The sequence below is a fragment of the Bufo bufo genome, chromosome 6, assembly GCF_905171765.1.
Source record: "Bufo bufo chromosome 6, aBufBuf1.1, whole genome shotgun sequence".
NCBI classification, from domain to species: Eukaryota; Metazoa; Chordata; class Amphibia; order Anura; family Bufonidae; genus Bufo; species Bufo bufo.
Window position 1 is genome coordinate 33,060,393 of NC_053394.1, and position 19,535 is coordinate 33,079,927.

The 19,535-nt window shown below is 44.8% G+C and overlaps 1 protein-coding gene across 1 annotated transcript in view; it reads left to right on the forward strand.

The window, feature by feature from the left end:
- ZMAT4 (zinc finger matrin-type 4) overlaps positions 1–18,888 on the forward strand; it is a 383,151-nt gene extending 364,263 nt beyond the window's left edge. Inside the window, exons 7-9 of the mRNA XM_040435654.1 lie at positions 5,653–5,783; positions 12,215–12,217; positions 18,761–18,888. Of these exons, the coding sequence (XP_040291588.1) occupies positions 5,653–5,783; positions 12,215–12,217; positions 18,761–18,888 (262 nt within the window). The remainder of the gene's footprint in view (positions 1–5,652; positions 5,784–12,214; positions 12,218–18,760) is intronic.
- Positions 18,889–19,535: the final 647 nt, after the last annotated feature.

Below are 19,535 nucleotides of genomic sequence, written 5' to 3' on the forward strand. Positions count from 1 at the left end.
AAGTACACACCCACTGAACTGTGATAGTGTGATAGCTGCTGCAGAAAGAAGACGCCCCCTGAGCTGTGATAGTAAGATAGCTGCTGCAGAAAGAAGACGCCCCCTGAGCTGTGATAGGGAGAGAGCTGCAGCAGAAAGTACACACCCACTGAACTGTGATAGTAAGATAGCTGATGCAGAAAGAAGAAGCCCCCTGAGCTGTGATAGGGAGAGAGCTGCAGCAGAAACGACAGATCCCCTGAGAAAGTACACAGCCCCTGAGCTGTGATAGGGAGAGAGCTGCAGCAGAAAGGAAACTCCCCCTAATCTAGCAGAGCAACTAGGACAATGAATGATGAGATCTCTGGACCCATGTGAGGTACAGGGCTGGTTCTAGCTTTGTTAGAACGAGATTGTCATGTTCTATATGATGTCTGATTTTCTCTTTTTACATTAATCTTGGGATTGCCCCTATAAGCGTATGACCTATCTATAGGATAGACGATCAGAATCTGGTCGGCGGGGTCAAACCACTGAGATGATGTCACCCCCATATGAATGGAGCAGCGGTCAAGCATGGACACTGTCACTCCATTCATCTCTATGGAAATGCCAAAGTACAGTACTTGGCTGCCTTTGCCAAATTTTGGCTAATTGCTTGTTTGAAAGGGTTGACTCCCTATTGTGAAATATGGTTCTCCAACCAAAAACGAACAGTACACCTGAAAATAAACTAGTTGTATAATCTCGCCATTACCATGGACTGGAGCGCCATCCCATTCGGCAATTTCCGTAAGCCCAGCCACCTGCCGTCGGCATTTAGTCCCAACTCGCCATGAAAAGAGCGATATGGGGCAACCCCTTTAAAAGTAGTACTCCATATTGTCTTATGGAGGGGCGGGGGTCATACAGTAGTATAAAGGGGTTTGCCCACAAAAGACGGGTCTATGCCAAAAACAGAATCGGATCATGAAGGCAAACTTTGGGAAAGGCTTCCCAGGTGTAACAGGAACCAGCCAAGTCCTCTGACTTACTTTCCAAAATATAACAATTCTGGGGTCTCTTTTCACAGGACTCTGCATTGTGCTATTCCTCACTGGGTGTATCACTGGGTAGGGATGGGTCCCTGGACTCACTGACACTGCCAATGCTGACATTATCATACTGTGTGGAGATACGCTCCTTAATAGTAACTCCCAAGTAACTAATTCATACATTTCCTGGAGGAATAACTGAGGAACAGCACAATGCAGAGCTCTAAGAAGTTTCATTAACAGAGGGTTCTATGTACTGAGCCTTAACAATCATAGATTGCTAATGATAAGCCTTAAGAATGCTTTGCGGTCACTGAAGCCTTGCCTGCGTTCCATTACCTTTATTTACCTCCCTTCTAATTCCTGGCACACTGCGACGAACAGTAAATTGTAATCACCACAACAATGCATGCAGCAATGAATTTCTACTTTGTGATCACTTCCACCTCCATAAAGAACTATAACCTAAGTGTAGAGAACCTCCAGAGAAACTAATACAAAAAAAAAGCAATGAAAATGCAAGCAGCCGTCTCCCTGATGATTTAAAGGGTATTTCTACTAGAAAAAGTCCTCAGAATGAAGAGGCGGAATCAGTTAAAGGCAGTGGTGTAAATTTAATGGAGACAGGCCACGTGAACTTCTTTTTCAATATGAAAACACTGCATTTTCATGAAGCCACCACTAGGGGGAGCTCGGTAACTGCATAAATTCTTATGCACTGAGCTCCCCCTAGTGGTGGCTGCAGGCAGCCAGCTTTGTAATAGATGGGAAGCATGAAATTTATCATTATGTTTATGCCGGTTGTCTGTTGCGAATACATTGTGAAATATGGTTGTCAGAATGAGAGCCGTATTTATGAAGCCTGCCCCACTTTATCTGACATACAGCCGAGGGTGACTTTCTTTAAATATAATTGCCTAGCAGTGATTGATGCATGTGTACTGGGGGGGCCCATACTCAGTTTTGCTATGGGGCCCTATCAGATCTTTGTACACCCTTGGTTAAAGGGGTTGTCCAGGACTACAAAGACATGGCTGCTTTCTTCCAAAAACAGCACCACACCTGTCCACAGGTTGTTTGTGGTAATGCAACCCAGTTCCATTTATGTCAATGAAGGTGTCAATCAGAAGCACCCATAGATGTGGCACTGGATGAAATCAACCACTTTTTTTTAATTCTGGAAACCCCTTTAACCTCTTAATGGGGTTGTCCACTCCTTTAATATCAATGACCTATCCTTAGGATAGGCTATCAACATAAAATGACTGGACTACCCCTTTAAGACTGCAGCCTATTTTTGACCTTCAGGAAGAGCCCCCGACTTCAGTAGACCCCAGACTGCAATGACAGTCTAATGGGAACCCTGCACTAGATGCATGTAAGGGGTTAACCACACAGGATCGGAGTATTTTACAGCTGACACCCGCTGCTCACGGCACCGGTTCCGAGCAGACGCCATACGTGTACAGTATGGCTGAAAGCATGAGCGGGTATTGTATACGTATTTTTTATAATTGACTCCTCCATTGTGCGGAGGAATTGCTCCGTCGTATGTGTAATCCTAAACCGCAACGTCAGCAGATTGATTAGCAGGAGATCGCCGACGTGATATTCTGCCGTCTCGGAGTAATTTATTTTTCTAAAAATACGCATTAATTTGTATTCATGAACGCTGACGGCTGAGTGATCTCTGAAACATTACCTCTGAGGTGAAAATTGAGAAAAGATTAGCTAAGTGAGTGCAGCCATAAAACATGCCGCCACATTAATGCGCAAATCAGGATGACGCTCGCTGTTTAATGCTGCACATGCCATGTGCAAATATATTACACCGCAGGAGGAAAAACGACACACCCTGCGATGACAGTGTGACATGTTGCCGGATTATTAAAGGGGTTATCCAGGAATTTGATATTGCTGGCCTTCAATATCTGATCAAGAGGGGGGGGGGGGGGGGGGTCACCCAACACCGATGCTCTGGGGAACTGTGGCTTCATCCTAGGCCAATGATGTCACATTCAAGTAAATGGGCCTGGGCTGCAATACCAAGCACTGCCACTATACAATGTACGGCGCTGTGCCCTGTGTGCTATGAGGAAGATGCAGCACATACCAGAGCACCGTGACCTCTTCAAGCTGCTGATTGGTGGGAACGCTTTGTGTTAGACCCCCCACAGATTAGATATGGATCCACAGGGTGTCTGACCCTTGTCCTGTCACATGAGGCATCCCCTACTTCAAGGTCATTTCACAGTTTCAGGTCAAAACGTGGCGGCATTCACTATCATTCAAGTCACTATTTAGGCCTAGACTATACTTACCAACATTGTAGTTTGGAGCATGTAAGCCCCACCCAGTAGGAACACCCCCAAGCCCACCTAGGATTGCCCATTTTTTTGGGCAGGGCTTATAAATCCTGCCCATTTTTGTCCCTGGAGAGCCCAAATTTGCTGAGGATATCTCTAAAAATTAGGGAGAGTCACTGCAAATTCAGGACCATTGGCAGCTATGCTAGACAAAATCCCATGGAGCTTGAATGGAAGGGAGTCAGGGGTGGACATAGAAACATAGAAACATAGAATGTGTCGGCAGATAAGAACCATTTGGCCCATCTAGTCTGCCCAATATACTGAATACTATGGATAGCCCCTGGCCCTATCTTATATGAAGGATGGCCTTATGCCTATCCCATGCATGCTTAAACTCCTTCACTGTATTTGCAGCTACCACTTCTGCAGGAAGGCTATTCCATGCATCCACTACTCTCTCAGTAAAGTAATACTGTACTTCCTGATATTACTTTTAAAGGGTTTCTACCACTTCGTTTTCACCTAATTAGCTTTCAGACACTAGCGATCCGCTAGTGTCTGCTCTACCTAACCATCCTAATATAACAGCTTATTGTCCTGCCGTTTCGCAAAAAAAAAAACTTATATAGATATGCTAATGAGCCTCTAGGTGCTATGGGGGCGTCATTAGCACCTAGAGGCTCGGTCTACCTTCACAAAATGCCGCCGCCCAGCGCGTCCCTCCTGCCCGCCCATCTCCTCCGGAATGCGATCAAGCGGACGAATTCTCGCGCATGCGCCGTGCGCGTCTGTATTCGGCACATGCGCAGTGAATGTCTGACCGCTTCCCTGCTCAAACATCTCCACTGCGCCTGCGCCGATTACGTCATAGTGCTCCGAGGAACAGGCGCAGTGGAGATGTCTGTGCAGGGAAGCGGTCAGACATTCACTGCGCATGCGCCGAATACAGACGCGCACGGGGAGGATCGCATTCCGGAGGAGATGGGCGGGCTGGAGGGACGCGCTGGGCGGCGGCAGTTTGTGAAGGTAGACCGAGCCTCTAGGTGCTAATGACGCCCCCATAGCACCTAGAGGCTCATTAGCATATTTATATAAGTTCTTTTTTTAGCGAAACGGCAGGACAATAAGCTGTTATATTAGGATGGTTAGGTAGAGCAGACACTAGCGGATCGCTAGTGTCTGAAAGCTAATTAGGTGAAAACGAAGTGGTAGAAAACCTTTAAACCTTTGCCCCTCTGATTTAAAACTATGTCCTCTTGTAGCAGTTTTTCTTCTTTTAAATATTCTCTCCTCTTTTACCTTGTTGATTCCCTTTATGTATTTAAAAGTTTGCCATATATGAGGCCTGTTAGGTAAGCAGGCCCAATACCTCGGTAAAATCAGCTAGCAAATTCTTAGTGAAACAGGCCACAAGGGAGAGAGGGGAAGATAGGAGTGGTGGTCGCAGTGATGCTGGTAGTAGTCACGATGGCAATCCTCACTCTGGCACGTGTTGTGATGATGCAGATAGCAGCATTGTACATTGATGAGGAGGGGTTTAATGCAGCTAGTCCGCTGTACTTTATTTAGACTGTTCAGTAGATGTTTCACACAGACACTGTACACGTTAAGCAGAGTCTCAACAGTTGGCATATGCAGTTTCCCAAAGTTGTGTATAGAAGGAAGTGGGTTAGTAAAAGTTCCTTCTTCTTAAATCGACCATGGGGTGCAACTTGTCTGTTTCTCAGTATTCTTAGAGAAAGTCTGTTCGTTTAGTATGATGGGGAGCCTGAAGTCTTTTGCTCCCACCAACATGCAGGAAAGTCAGGAGCCTCAATGTAGGTGCTTTTTCTGCCAGGTGCTCTGCACTTTCCTTTCTATGGCTGCTATACATTCTGCAGTGTCCAGTAGCTCTTTTTCTCAAGGACTGGCACATAAGCTGTCACTTTACTGCTTTTAATTCACAAGGCTGAAACATTCTCTAATGATCTCTGCTCCTTGCTGCCTTCACTGCTTATTCACTCACAGCTCACTCTAGACTGACTTACTTCCCGGCAGAGAGGAAGGGGTGGTGCCAGCCCTGCCTAATGACTGTTACTAGGGAACTCCATCCCTGTCCAGACACTGCTTATGGGACATACAGTGCAGAAAGTACAGTCACATTGGAGCACTGAATTAGGACGTATTCCCATATTCCATAAGTCTGTCAGTTTGTTCCTATGTCCATCAGTCTACTGTCAGGATCTAGGTTCATGGGTCAACTAAGTAGTGCAATTCTGTTAAAATTATACTGTAATACTAATATTTGTAATAAAATTAACATGAATTTTAATTTTTCCTCTTTTTTTCAGTGCAAATAACATCTCAGATGGAACCAAATTAAACGGGCAAAGGGATCTACAGAATTCTGCAGAGAGACAGATGCAGCCAAGGATCAACTATCACACAAGGAACAACATGCAAAAGAGAATGGCTAAGGAGGGTAAGTCTATCTGTTGTGTACGGCTTTCCTATCTAGGATCTGCAGTAGAACAATGCAGACATTACAGAACTGCTGTCAGGAATTCCACATATTCTGATCTCTGCCATCATAGCCATGCATTTTGGACATGGGGTGGACCCTCACATCCAAGATAAATGGCTCCAACCACAAAGTCCTAGCATCTGAGTCCGACGGATGGCCAGCCTCTGTCCTGAGCAGACACACTCTGATGTACATATATACTTCAACAAGATCTACCATACATCATCCTGCACGGTGGAGGTCCATGAAATGCCAGGTGTGGACTCTTGTGTGCCGCATGATGACAGCAGACATGTACAAACACAACAACTTCACCTTGTGGAAGCACTGAAAAATAGAAGCAGTTAACCATTGCTACTAGGGATACATTATTAGGTTTGATATCAGATTTGCAGGGTTGGTTTTCCAGGACTTAAAGGCTATATACACCTTTGGGGGAAATTATTTTCATTATTTTTGCATTTCATTTTGATATAAAAATAATTTTTTTCTATTGGCCTTTATTATAAATGTTGAGTCCTTTTTTCTGTACAGCCTTGAGATTCTCTAGTAGTGTGCTCTGTATTTTTACTGTGTTCCATCAGGCAGCTCAGCTGACGGCTCCTTATCTTTGATCTCTGACCTTAAAAAAACTTTATACCTCAATTCTTATCTTACTGAAAAGAATGTGCCTTAGTTTAGTACGATTCTCACAGCTAGGCATAAAGTAATCCTTTATGACAAAGCTGATGAATATTTTTAATAAAGAGCAACTAAAAAAAAGATTTTAGGTCCAAAATGTGTAAAATGCAATCATAAACAAAATTGACCCCGAAGGTGTACATAGTCTTTAAATATTGATGGCCTATCCTCAGGATAAGTCATCAATATCAGATTGGTGGGCACCTCCACCAATCAGCTCTTTCGGGGAGCCGCCGGCACTGGTTTTGTACACTGTTTAGTGACTGTGCTTGAGTATTGGAGCTCAGCTCCCATTCAAGTGCAGTACGCTGGCACCAGAAACTGCACAGTGGACCGAACTTTCAGTCCACTGTATAGTTTCTGGTGCTGGCGCCTGCCCAAAACAGCTGATGGTGGGTGTGCAGGGTGTCAGAGTCCCACTAATCTGATATTGATGACTAAATTCTACACTCCTTTAACACCCCCACCCCCCCTTCCTACACACTCACACACACTGATCATCCTGAAAGGTGGGAAAGGACAATACTGTTTTAAATTATCACCATTCTGGGCTGTCTGGCTTCAGAACACTACATCTAAGGCTGTGATTGAGCTACAGCCACGATTTTGACAGTCTGAAAGCTGACAATCTAAGCTTTAAAACAAAACCAAGATTGCAATACTAGCTACAATACATGGTAAGTTACAGCTCTTAGAAATGGGTCCCAGTGAGAGCTGCAATACCAGCAGCTTTCAGTCCTGACTTGGTTTCTAAAGGCTGTATTTCTTGATGTAGCTCTGCTAGCACTGCAATCTGGTCTTATCTAAAAGCTAACATGGTCAGTTTTCAAACAAGACTAGGATCACATCTCTAGCTGACAGACAGCCTGTGATATGAAGGGTTAAAGCAGCCTTCCCCCCTTCAGTCAGCCAGTGTGGAGAAAGAGAGGGGTAATTGATAACAGGCTGCACAGTTGGGAGACAGATTGTCTCTCCCCATGTAACTGTACATGTTCCTAGGGGGAGGACAACATGGACTTACATGCATGTTATCTTTCCCTCTCACCTCCATCAATCAGACACCATACTTGATTGATATGCGAGTGACTTTTTTTTCCACAAAAGGAGTACGAAGATGAGCACTTGTTCATTTAGTCACCCATCCGGGATTAATTAGCCAGCTCATTGACGCCTTGACCCAGAGGTTTGGACGAGTCCAGATCATGTTTCCAAATAAGTCACCCCCCACACACAAACATCAATAAAGTTCCCATTTACACTGTCCTTATCCTGTCCCTACGCGATCTTTAGCATAAAACATGCGGACCACTTCTCTAGTGCTACCCGTTGCGTCCAGCAGTAATAACGAGAATGACCATCACTAGAGAAGAATATCTGATATATTTCTGATAGATGGGAAAGGTTGCAGTTAGTGTTGAGCAAATCGAAGTCCATGAATTGGACTTCGATCCGAATTTCAGGATAAATTCGATTTGCCGCAAAGCTGAATTTTCTTATGCTTCGTGGTAGCGAATCGATTTAACCTGAAATAGTGTAAAAAACCCAAAAAATCATACCAGATACATTTGCTCGCGACGGGCCGGCCGCCGCCATCTTGCTTGAAGATCTTGCCCAAAATCCTGTGCGTGGTGACGTATAACGTCTCCACGGGCCACTTGAGATTTCGCACAAGTAGCTTCTTTGCACCCCCCTCCTCCTGTGCATCCCCCACTTTTGCGTCTAGTTAAGATCACTCTCACAGACCAGGCCAGGCAGGTGCTCCATCCATTTCCTACAGTGTCACTGTACATAAAGTTATTCTACAATACTGGTGAGTGGGCCCTGACAATTAAAATCTTTTAGTCCTCCTCCTGGATGGGCCCCTTCTGAGTACGGGCCCCAAAGCAACTGCTTCCCCTATAGCTATGCCCCTGTCGGCTGATCTGCTCTGTCATGGGATATCTTGGGTACCATGTGTTCCCTCCGTCATTCCTCCAGCCCCGCAGCATCCACACGTACCCTTCGTTCCATCCCACATTCATTCTTAATTAATTTTTTTTCAATTTTAAATCATGTTCATTTTTTTTGCTTACTTTTTTTTGCAGAACATGTCTACATAGAGGTAAATTAACATGCACAGTTTAGCGTGGGCTGGGAACGATTTCATAGCGTAGATTGAAAAATCCAATTCTGGCTCATGCAGGAATCATTCTCCTAATCACTGACTGTCATCTCCGAAAACTCTCCAATATCCCTATGTATGAGATTTTGCTGGTGCATGCAGTCAGACCAATCACTGGTTAATAATTATATGGAGTAGATAGGACACAAGGGCACATTTACTAAAGTGTTTGTGCCTGCTTTTAGTCTAAAAATGCTGCCTTAGGGCTCATGCACACGACCTTATGTATTCTGCAACAAATACGGATGACGTCCGTGTGCATTCCGTATTTAGCAGAACAGCTGGCCCCTAATAGAGCAGTCCTATCCTAGTCCATTTCTTTATACAGCTGATCGTCGGAGGTGCCGGGTGTCGGATCCCCGCGAATCTGATATTGATGCCCTATACTGAGAATAGGTCATCAATATTAAAAACCCGGAGGACCCCTTAAATGTCAAAGTTGCACAAAGGGTGAAACAGGAGTTGTCACGTCCCCTGGAACATTCTGGAACATCTGATCTTATTACACCATGTTGTGCCATTCCTCTATTATTCTTGTTAGAAGTTTATGAATATTATGCCGGCAAGTTGCAATGAAGGTCCAGCTGGGTTTTACCAGTTGGAGAGGGGGTGTCCCCGCACAGTCTGATACTGAGAGCATTGATTGTATAGTGTCAGACTGTGAATGGATTCCCCCCAACTGGTAACACCCAGCTGGACCATCAATGCAAACTGCTAGTAATTAATTCATAAGTTCTAGCAGGAATAATAGGGGAATGGGCCAACATAGAGTCATAAGTATATGCAACGAGCCCACGGGGTGCAGCATCTGGGGTATGCCTTGCCCCTTAGGAGGTTTCTACGAAATATGTCCCTCTTACAGAGCAACTAAACGTGATGCCAACTGCGGTTAAGCAGCGGAAGCTCAAGGCTCCCTTTGTAGATGGTAATGTTGGTACCCAGAGGTAGGATTGCCAGAGTGGTGCAGGGTGGCCTACAGTCTCTGTAGATGTTATGTACACGTTTCACGGTGTTCCTACCTGGATATCCGTGGACCCCAGATGTGATCTGGTCCAAAGCAGTGCAAAAGGGGTAGGTGAACTTGGATGATGGACGAGTGGAATAAATGGAGTCCAGACTTTATAGTAATGTTGAACAGTTGCTTTTACTTGGCATAAATGGGTAATCTAAACAGCTTCCAAACGATATCTTGGTCATCAGCAGGTATTGGCTTAACTTTGGCAGGCAAATACTTCTCTGCAACAATCTCAGCTCTGCTATGCTTGGCCGGATAAATAGGAACTCTTCCTCTTCTGCTTGAATTTAAGTTAGCTGTAGTCTGTAGTCTTACTTATAGTCCTAGGAACTTCTTGTCCTGGCTTTAGAGTACCTCAAGCTTCGGCTCAGCTTGGAAGTGCACAACCTCCAGTGATAAGGTTGGCGTAGGCCTAACAGAACCTGTCCAGACAGGACCAGACCTGCTACCTTCCCCTTGCAGGGGCTAATCTAGACTCACTTACTAACTAAACTCATCCCTCTAGCTACAGATGGCTGGGAGGAACCAAAAGGTTCCTCACCAACACTAGAAAACTCTGGAACTGCTGTGCACCCGTAAGTGTATCTCAGTGCCCTCATTTGTATCCTGTGAAGGCGGCATTTCAATCAGCAGAATCAACTAGAGAAGAGCGAATTTCATGTTATGAAATTCGTTCACGCTTTGTTTACTGGTAAAAGGTGAATTGCGTTATGGATTCCGTTACCACGGACCATAACGCAATTCTATGATGGAAGGCATTCTGTTATTAAAACGCATTAAAATGCTTTGCACTGAACAACGCAATCGCAGACACATTGCTTGCGAACTCGTGAGGGTTTCCCTGAACCCGCCCGCAACGCATCCGGACTGAATCCGGCACGCTCGTCTGCAAGGGGCCTAAATGACAAATAGGATAACGAATACTGAGCCGTGTCCTCCGCTAATCCCCCAGACATGATGGCAGTTTAGTTTGATGACTTGACTTTGCATTATGATTTCATCCTGTTTGGAAACTAATCCGGGATTAGAGTTGATGAGTTTCCAGCCTTATTTACTGCAGGGATGATTTAAAATTAAGAAAAAAATGTGACATAAATCCCCCCCCCCCTCCCCGGATTGGATCAGTGGTCACTAAGATAAGCTGACTCTGCGGGTCAGTACGATTACGGTGATAGCAAATTTATGCAGCTTTTATTATGATTTACTACTTTTAAAAGTTAAAAACTTAAGAAACTTTTTGAGTGTTTGATTTTTGCAGGATGAGCTGTAGTTTTTATACCATGTTGGGGGTTGTGGGGTTTCGCTCTGGTAGACAGGATTAGCGGACGCAGTATAGAGGCAACAACAAGTTCTTTAGATCAAACAGTTCAGTGTTTTATTCACACTTTAGGCAAGTGAATAAAACAAGCAGTCATAATCAAACAAAAAGTCACCTTGCAGTGTTGGTGGTAATTCACACCATGCGGCCATTCTGCCTCAAGAGTCTATGCTGATAGCAGCACCAACCTGTTTTCACGCCAAACAGGTAGCAAGCCTTCATCCAGACACAAAGCTCCCAGATCTCAACACGGAGACATGGCTTCTGAGCCCAGCTGCCTATTTAAGGACAGCCAGGTGCTGCCAAAACCCAGACCGGCGCTAAAATCTGGTCTGGTATTTGACCTCACCTGACTGTAAATCAGGCCAGCAGCACATGCTGGGAAGAAAATGCCTGTTTTCCCAGACAAAACCTCTTACTGTGTCACATATATCCCCCCCCTTTGTTCAACCCTGAGGGGGTGAACACACGCCAGACAGTGTACCCAGGATAGGGCATCTGCGTTTCCCTGTAACCGGCCTGCCCTGTGTTCCACCGAAAAACGTAAAGTTTTGTAGAGAGAGAAACCATCGGGTGACGGCATTTCTGTCTTTGGCCTGGCTCATCCACTTGAGAGGGGAGTGGTCACTCACCAGGTGGAATTTTCTCCCCAATAAATAATAGCGGAGAGACTCGAGTGCCCACTTGATAGCCAGGCACTCTCTTTCCACTATACTATACCGGGTCTCGGCTGGGGTGAGCTTACGGCTGAGGAAGACAACGGGATGCTCCTCCCCGTTGACTTCCTGAGACAGTACAGCACCAATGCCTAAACTCCCTTTTAAAGTCGGGTGTCACCAAAACTGGGGACCCGCACAGGGCCGACTTCAGGAGAAAGCCTCTTCTGCCCGATCATCCCAGCGAACCATCATTGACTTGTGTCCCTTCAAGAGTCCTGTCAAGGGCGCGGCTAGAGTAGCAAAGTGGGGGACAAACATCTTGTAATATCCCACCATTCCCAGGAATGACTTTATTTGCCTAGTGGTGACAGGTCGGGGCCAATCCGTATCACCTCTATTTTATCACTTGGGGTTTGATGACTCCGCGCCCAATGACATACCCCAGGTACTTAGTCGCTTCTAACCCTATCGCACATCTTTTTTGGGTTAGCGGTTAGGCCAGCTTTCCGAAGGGAGTCCACTACAGCCTGCACTTTGGGTAGGTGACTTTCCCAGTCGGTACTGTGGATGACAATATCGTCCAGGTAAGCCAAAGCGTACTGACGGTGTGGACGCAGCACAATGTGCATTAGTCGCTGAAAAGTGGAGGTGGCGCCATGCAGACCAAAGGGTAAGACCTTATATACAGCCCCTCAGGCGTGATGAAGGCAGTTTTCTCTTTTGCAGCTTCCGTTAAGGGCACCCGCCAGTACCCTTTCATGAGGTCCAACTTCATACCGGCTTGTCTTAACCTCTCGATGTCCCATCCGGCTTTTGTATCAATACTATAGGACTGGCCCACTCACTTTTTGACTCCTCAATGACGTCTAGCTGCAACATTAGCTGCACCTCCTCCGATATGGCTTGTCGCCGAGCCTCGGGTAACAGATATGGTTTTAATCAGAGTTTTTCCTGAGGCTCAGTGACAATGTCATGCTGGATTATGGAAGTGGGTTCCGACTAATGTACTCCCTGGCCTCCTGAGTCTGTTTAGAGGAGAGACTGTCAGCAATTTTTACTGTGGCAGCCGCCTCTCTTGCATCAGACAGAGGGGCCGGTACCTCTCCTAGAAAACCCAGCTGTGGGCTGTCTTCTGTACAGGTCTCCCTATCTTTCCACGGTTTGATTAAATTCACATGGTAAACCTGCTCTAGCTTTAGCCGCCCTGGCTGGTGTACCTTGTAATTTACATCTCCAATTTTCTCAAGTACCTCGTAGGGCCCCTGCCACCTAGCCAGGAAATTACTGTCCACGATCGGCACCAGAACCAAAACCCGATCACCCGCGTTAAAGATCCGGACCCAAGCCTGCCGATTATATACCCGACTCTGGGCTCACTGAGCTGCCTCCATATTCTCCCTAACAAGAGGCAACACTTTCTCTATCTGATCTTGCATCTAGGTAACGTACTCAATGACACTTTTATGTGGAGTGGGTTGTTGTTCCCACGCCTCTTTGGCCACGTCCAAGAGACTGCGAGGGTGTCTGCCATATAGCAGTTCGAAGGGTGAGAACCCAGTAGAGGCCTGGGGTACCTCTCGCACTGCGAACATAAGATAGGGCAGAAGGACGTCCCAGTCTTTCCCATCTTTAGCCACCACCCTTTTCAACATATTTATTAATGTTTGGTTAAACCTTTCTACCAGACTGTCCGTTTGCGGATGGTAAACAGACGTCCGTAGTTGTTTTATTTGCAGCAACTTACAGAGTTCCCTCATCACCTTGGACATAAAAGGGGTCCCTTGGTCAGTCAGAACCTCTTTAGGTAGTCCTACTCGGGGAAAACATCTCCATTAATTCCTTAGCTATTAGTTTGGCCGAGGTATGTCGCAGTGGCACCGCCTCCGGGTACCGAGTGGCGTAGTCTAGAATGACTAAGATGTGTTGATGCCCTCTTGCAGACTTTGGTACTGTTTTCCCAGAAAAAAACTCACTGTGTCACAGGGTACATATGTCTTTTTGATACCTTTTTTATAAAAAAATTTTTTTAAAGGGACAACGGTATAAAAAAAAATTGCAAATTGTGCATTTTCTTTTTCTTTTTTTGTTACATCATTCAGCCAACAGGAAAATGAATATTTTAATAGTTTGGACATTTTCAGAGGCAGCTATATCTATTATGTTTGTTTTTTATTGTTAATATATTTTTTTTATACAGGTAGTGCAGAATTATTAGGCAAATGAGTATTTTGACCACATCATCCTCTTTATGCATGTTGTCTTACTCCAAGCTGTATAGGCTCGAAAGCCTACTACTAATTAAGCATATTAGGTGATGTGCATCTCTGTAATGAGAAGGGGTGTGGTCTAATGACATCAGCACCCTATATCAGGTGTGCATAATTATTAGGCAACTTCCTTTCCTTTGGCAAAATGGGTCAAAAGAAGGACTTGACAGGCTCAGAAAAGTCAAAAATAGTGAGATATCTTGCAGAGGGATGCAGCACTCTTAAAATTGCAAAGCTTCTGAAGCGTGATCATCGAACAATCAAGCGTTTCATTCAAAATAGTCAACAGGGTCGCAAGAAGCGTGTGGAAAAACCAAGGCGCAAAATAACTGCCCATGAACTGAGAAAAGTCAAGCGTGCAGCTGCCAAGATGCCACTTGCCACCAGTTTGGCCATATTTCAGAGCTGCAACATCACTGGAGTGCCCAAAAGCACAAGGTGCGCAATACTCAGAGATATGGCCAAGGTAAGAAAGGCTGAAAGACGACCACCACTGAACAAGACACACAAGCTGAAACGTCAAGACTGGGCCAAGAAATATCTCAAGACTGATTTTTCTAAGGTTTTATGGACTGATGAAATGAGAGTGAGTCTTGATGGGCCAGATGGATGGGCCCGTGGCTGGATTGGTAAAGGGCAGAGAGCTCCAGTCCGACTCAGACGCCAGCAAGGTGGAGGTGGAGTACTGGTTTGGGCTGGTATCATCAAAGATGAGCTTGTGGGGCCTTTTCGGGTTGAGGATGGAGTCAAGCTCAACTCCCAGTCCTACTGCCAGTTTCTGGAAGACACCTTCTTCAAGCAGTGGTACAGGAAGAGGTCTGCATCCTTCAAGAAAAACATGATTTTCATGCAGGACAATGCTCCATCACACGCGTCCAAGTACTCCACAGCGTGGCTGGCAAGAAAGGGTATAAAAGAAGAAAATCTAATGACATGGCCTCCTTGTTCACCTGATCTGAACCCCATTGAGAACCTGTGGTCCATCATCAAATGTGAGATTTACAAGGAGGGAAAACAGTACACCTCTCTGAACAGTGTCTGGGAGGCTGTGGTTGCTGCTGCACGCAATGTTGATGGTGAACAGATCAAAACACTGACAGAATCCATGGATGGCAGGCTTTTGAGTGTCCCTGCAAAGAAAGGTGGCTATATTGGTCACTGATTTGTTTTTGTTTTGTTTTTGAATGTCAGAAATGTATATTTGTGAATGTTGAGATGTTATATTGGTTTCACTGGTAAAAATAAATAATTGAAATGGGTATATATTTGTTTTTTGTTAAGTTGCCTAATAATTATGCACAGTAATAGTCACCTGCACACACAGATATCCCCCTAAAATAGCTAAAACTAAAAACAAACTAAAAACTACTTCCAAAAATATTCAGCTTTGATATTAATGAGTTTTTTGGGTTCATTGAGAACATGGTTGTTGTTCAATAATACAATTAATCCTCAAAAATACAACTTGCCTAATAATTCTGCACTTCCTGTATGTAAAATTGAGAAAGGGGGTGATTAATTTTATTATTATTTTTTTTTACTTTTTCTTTTTTTTTTTCTTTTACTGTAAATTTTTGATTCCTTAGGGGACTTACACATGTGATCTTCTGATCGCTTGTACTGTCTGCTCTGCACTGATGATGGGCAATCACCCCGAAACAGCTGTCTGCAGATGAGGCACTGGCTTGGTTATAATCCTAAATTACGTCTCGTGATCGGTTTAAAAGGTCGAAGACTGACTTAGAGGATAGCTACCATACATCTGGTGGTATTAGAAGTTCAGCTTCCTTTGTTTTTTGTAAAAGGAGCCAATTTTCATCACTTTTTCCCAGATGAGCACTGCATGGTCTGTAAGACGCCACAAGGAGAAATAATACCCCCCGATTTCTCCTACGTACAAACTCACTGATGCGACTTATCTGGAAACACTTTGCATTTTGGGATACAGCTGCTTAGAGCATTTGGCTGGCAGTAAAACCCAATCCCGGAGGACAAGTGGCAAGGCTGGCATTGAGAAAGGCTAACGTAATATAAAAGCATTGTGCTGATCTCAATATAGTGACATAATAATTAAACTTACCAGCAGCAAGCAACGCAACAAACTCGCTGGGTGGTGATGAGCCAGCAGCAGCAGCAGCAGAATGACTGCCAGCACATCACGAGCTGCTGCCGCTGCACCTACAGTAAATGTCGTTTTCTAGCGCTTAGTCCAAAAATTAATAATTAATATTTCTACATAATTCCCAATATGATCCTTAATAAACCATGGAACATCAAAATGCTTCTTTTTAGTAGATTTTATGCTGGAAGTCACAACTCACAATATTAATATGACATAAAAGGAAGATTCAGCACCGACCAGAGCCAGACGCTGAACGCAGGTCTCCGGTTATTGCAAAAAAATAATCTCATGTCACTTGAAACCCCTTGGGCCCCGATGCAAGATGGTAACAGGCAGGGGCGTAGCTATAGGGGGGGGGGGGGCAGAGGTTGCAGTCACTACCGGGCCCAGGAGCCATCAGGGGTGTGTATAGGTGTTGCAACAGTACCAGTCACAACGGGGTCCAAACCTAATGTCTGAGGGTGCCAGAGACCCCGCAGCCATGTAAGAAGACACCAGGGGGACTGATACAGATTTTGCATTGGGGCCCAGGGGCATCTGGTTGAACCTCTGGTGTCTAATCTCATTTTCCTAGATTTTTACTCTTTTTTTTGTGTGTGGTTGCAATAGATTAGGTACTGTGTTGTAATTAGGATACAATATGACAGGAGAAGATACAAATACAGAGGGAGAGGAGTGGGAGTGATCACGGACCATGCATAGCCTCCATAAACAGCGCCCCTCATGTCTATAGGCTAAGCCAGGCATTGCAACTCAGCACCAGTCAACTGAATAGAGTTGAGCTATGATACCAGACACAACCCATGGACAAGAGTAGAGCTTTTTATGAAAATAGTCAAGTTTTTCCCCTATTAGTCCCACTTGGGACCGACCATCTATGAGCCCAATTGGAGTCTGTATGAGCATCTACTGTTCTGACAGAATCAAGTTTTCCTTGGATAACAAGGACAGCTGACGATCTAAATGGCCGCCATGTACAGTACACTGCAGGGAAATGCCTGGGTGGCCACATTCCCTCTGAGCATAGTAAACTGTGTCCCCGAGTGTGCTTGGAGACATAATTTAGACAGGGGGGTGTTGTTTCTGATGCTGCAATACCAAGCACAGCCACTAGACAATGTACGGCGCTGTGCTTGGTATGCTGTACGCTGACGGTGATTGATGGCAGCGCCTGGAGTCGGACCCCCACATTTCAGATACTCATCAATATGGTATTTCTGGAAAAACCCTTTAAGGACTCCGATTTCTAATGACGCAAATTCAGTATTATAAGCAACATGCTAGGGCGTGTTCGCATCAGCGTTACGGAATTACGTTACAGGTTACAGAATATAACAGGCTTTTAGGATGGAATGCAAACGGAAACCTTTAAGAGGCATTCCGTTTCGCTGTGTCCGAATACATTTCTATGGGCACAAATAGCGGTTCCGTTATACATGACAGAAAAAATAGTCCTGTTGATAGGACCAAAATTCCATTATATTCCATGATAACTCTGTTATAACGGAACCTATAACGGAATTCCGTAATGCCAGTGCGAACCCGCCCTTAGGTTGAGTTCACATCACTGTTTAGCTTTCCGTGCAAAATTGCGGAAAGGATGCAGACCCATTTATGTGGATGTGTGAATGGACTCCTATGCATAGGATTGCATAGGAACTGTTGCATCAGTTGTCATCCGTTTAAGCCATTTATGTCTGAGATCCGTTTTTTAAGAGGGGAAAAGTCCTGCATTCAGACGGAAATGGCTCAAACAGATGACAACTGATACAGCAGGATCCAGTTTTTTTTCCCTCTTCTTCTGACAGATCAGAAGAACGGAAAGCTGAACGGTGATATGAACTCGGCCTAGCAAAGTCGTCGACAGGCTGCAAGGCACAACACATTCACTGGGTTGTTGTCCATAGACATGCATAGCATAGACATCTTAAAGGGAACCTGTCTATGCTATTCTTTATGCTGACCTCACTGAGGGCAGCAAAAATTAGTGACAAAAATGCTGATTTCAGCGGTCTGTCATTTATAAGTTAAAAGTAAGTGTTTGCCTAGAACCAGCATCACAATCATTGCAGACTGGGCCTGGAAAAGAGTCCCGGCCACCTGAGAAGAGTCCTGGTTATTCATGACTTCCTGCTCTCCTGCCCACCTGCTGATGGCTGACCGGCTTCTATCTAGTTTTCTCCCTTTCTCTCTAGGAGAGAACTGCCAATCATCAGCAGGTGGGTGAGAGAGCAGGAGATTATAATAACCAGGACTCTTCTCAGGTAGATTTGACTCTTCTCTAGGCCTGGGCTGCAATGATTATGATGCTGGTTCTCGGCAACCACTTACTTTTAGCTCATGAGTGACACAGCGCTGACATCAGCATTTCTGTCCTAATTTATGCTGCCCTCAGTGAGGTCAGCATAACATTGATGACAGGTTCCCTTTAAGACAAAGTATCACAAAACCATGTTTTTGTTTTTTTAAGCCAGACCAAGTCTGCTTTGCTTTCCTATACAGAGGCATCCATCAAAGATTGTATAATTTTCAAGTCTTTTTTATAATGGGAACCTGTGTGCACTGTACTGTATGTCTATGCAGAGATGTATCTCCGAAGGCTCAAGCATGATGTGAACACAGTCTAGTTTTTCCCTGTAGCATAGAACATCTCTGAGTATGAGCAGATGGATCACATACATTTTACTAAATACCTTTTATTTTACATGGCAGGAAAGGACAATGACAGCGGGAGAAGCTCTCTTAGTCCACCGCAAGTCACAGAAGACACAGGGGAATGTTCTCCAGAGAACACCTTCTTCTCCATTATAGTCACAGAAGAAAGTCACATCCTGTGCTGAGGAAGTCACGGCCACTCCTCAGACTTTCTCTTAACTAGTACACAGCACAAGAAAGGGCTTTGTTTTTTCTTAAAGAAACCGAGAAACGAGCATGGATCGACCTCAAGAACTTCACCCGTTCCTGCCAAGTTCATCCATCATTGAAGTTTATGGGATCCAGTGGCAGATTATTGATGTTGCAGCTTCAGACTATGTAGCTTGGAAATGAAAAGGCTATAGGAAGACCTTTATAAACCTTCTCAAGTCAATGAACCTTCACACTGATTCCTTTAGTAAGGACCTTATTTAAAAGAAATTGTCATCCCTAGTTGCAGCTCCGAGGCTTGAACGAGTTAATTGAAAAGTTTGTGCTGAAAGCCAATTCTGCCCAAAGACGATGTCCGGACAGCTTCTCGATACAAGTCTTGTTTGACCTTTTTACCATCAACTTCTTTTTTTAACTCTTGCCATAAATCATTGCTGAAAGGTCAAGAGAAAATCGGATTTCATTCGAGTGCAGATATCCCACTGACTGTGAAGGATTCTCTAGAATGGAGGGACATTACGTAGACTCTACATGGTTCCTCCAGCAGCTCTGTTGCTTGAAATGAAGTAGGACCTGCTGCTATATGGGCAGGTCAACCATACCAATAGTAGTATGGCTTATG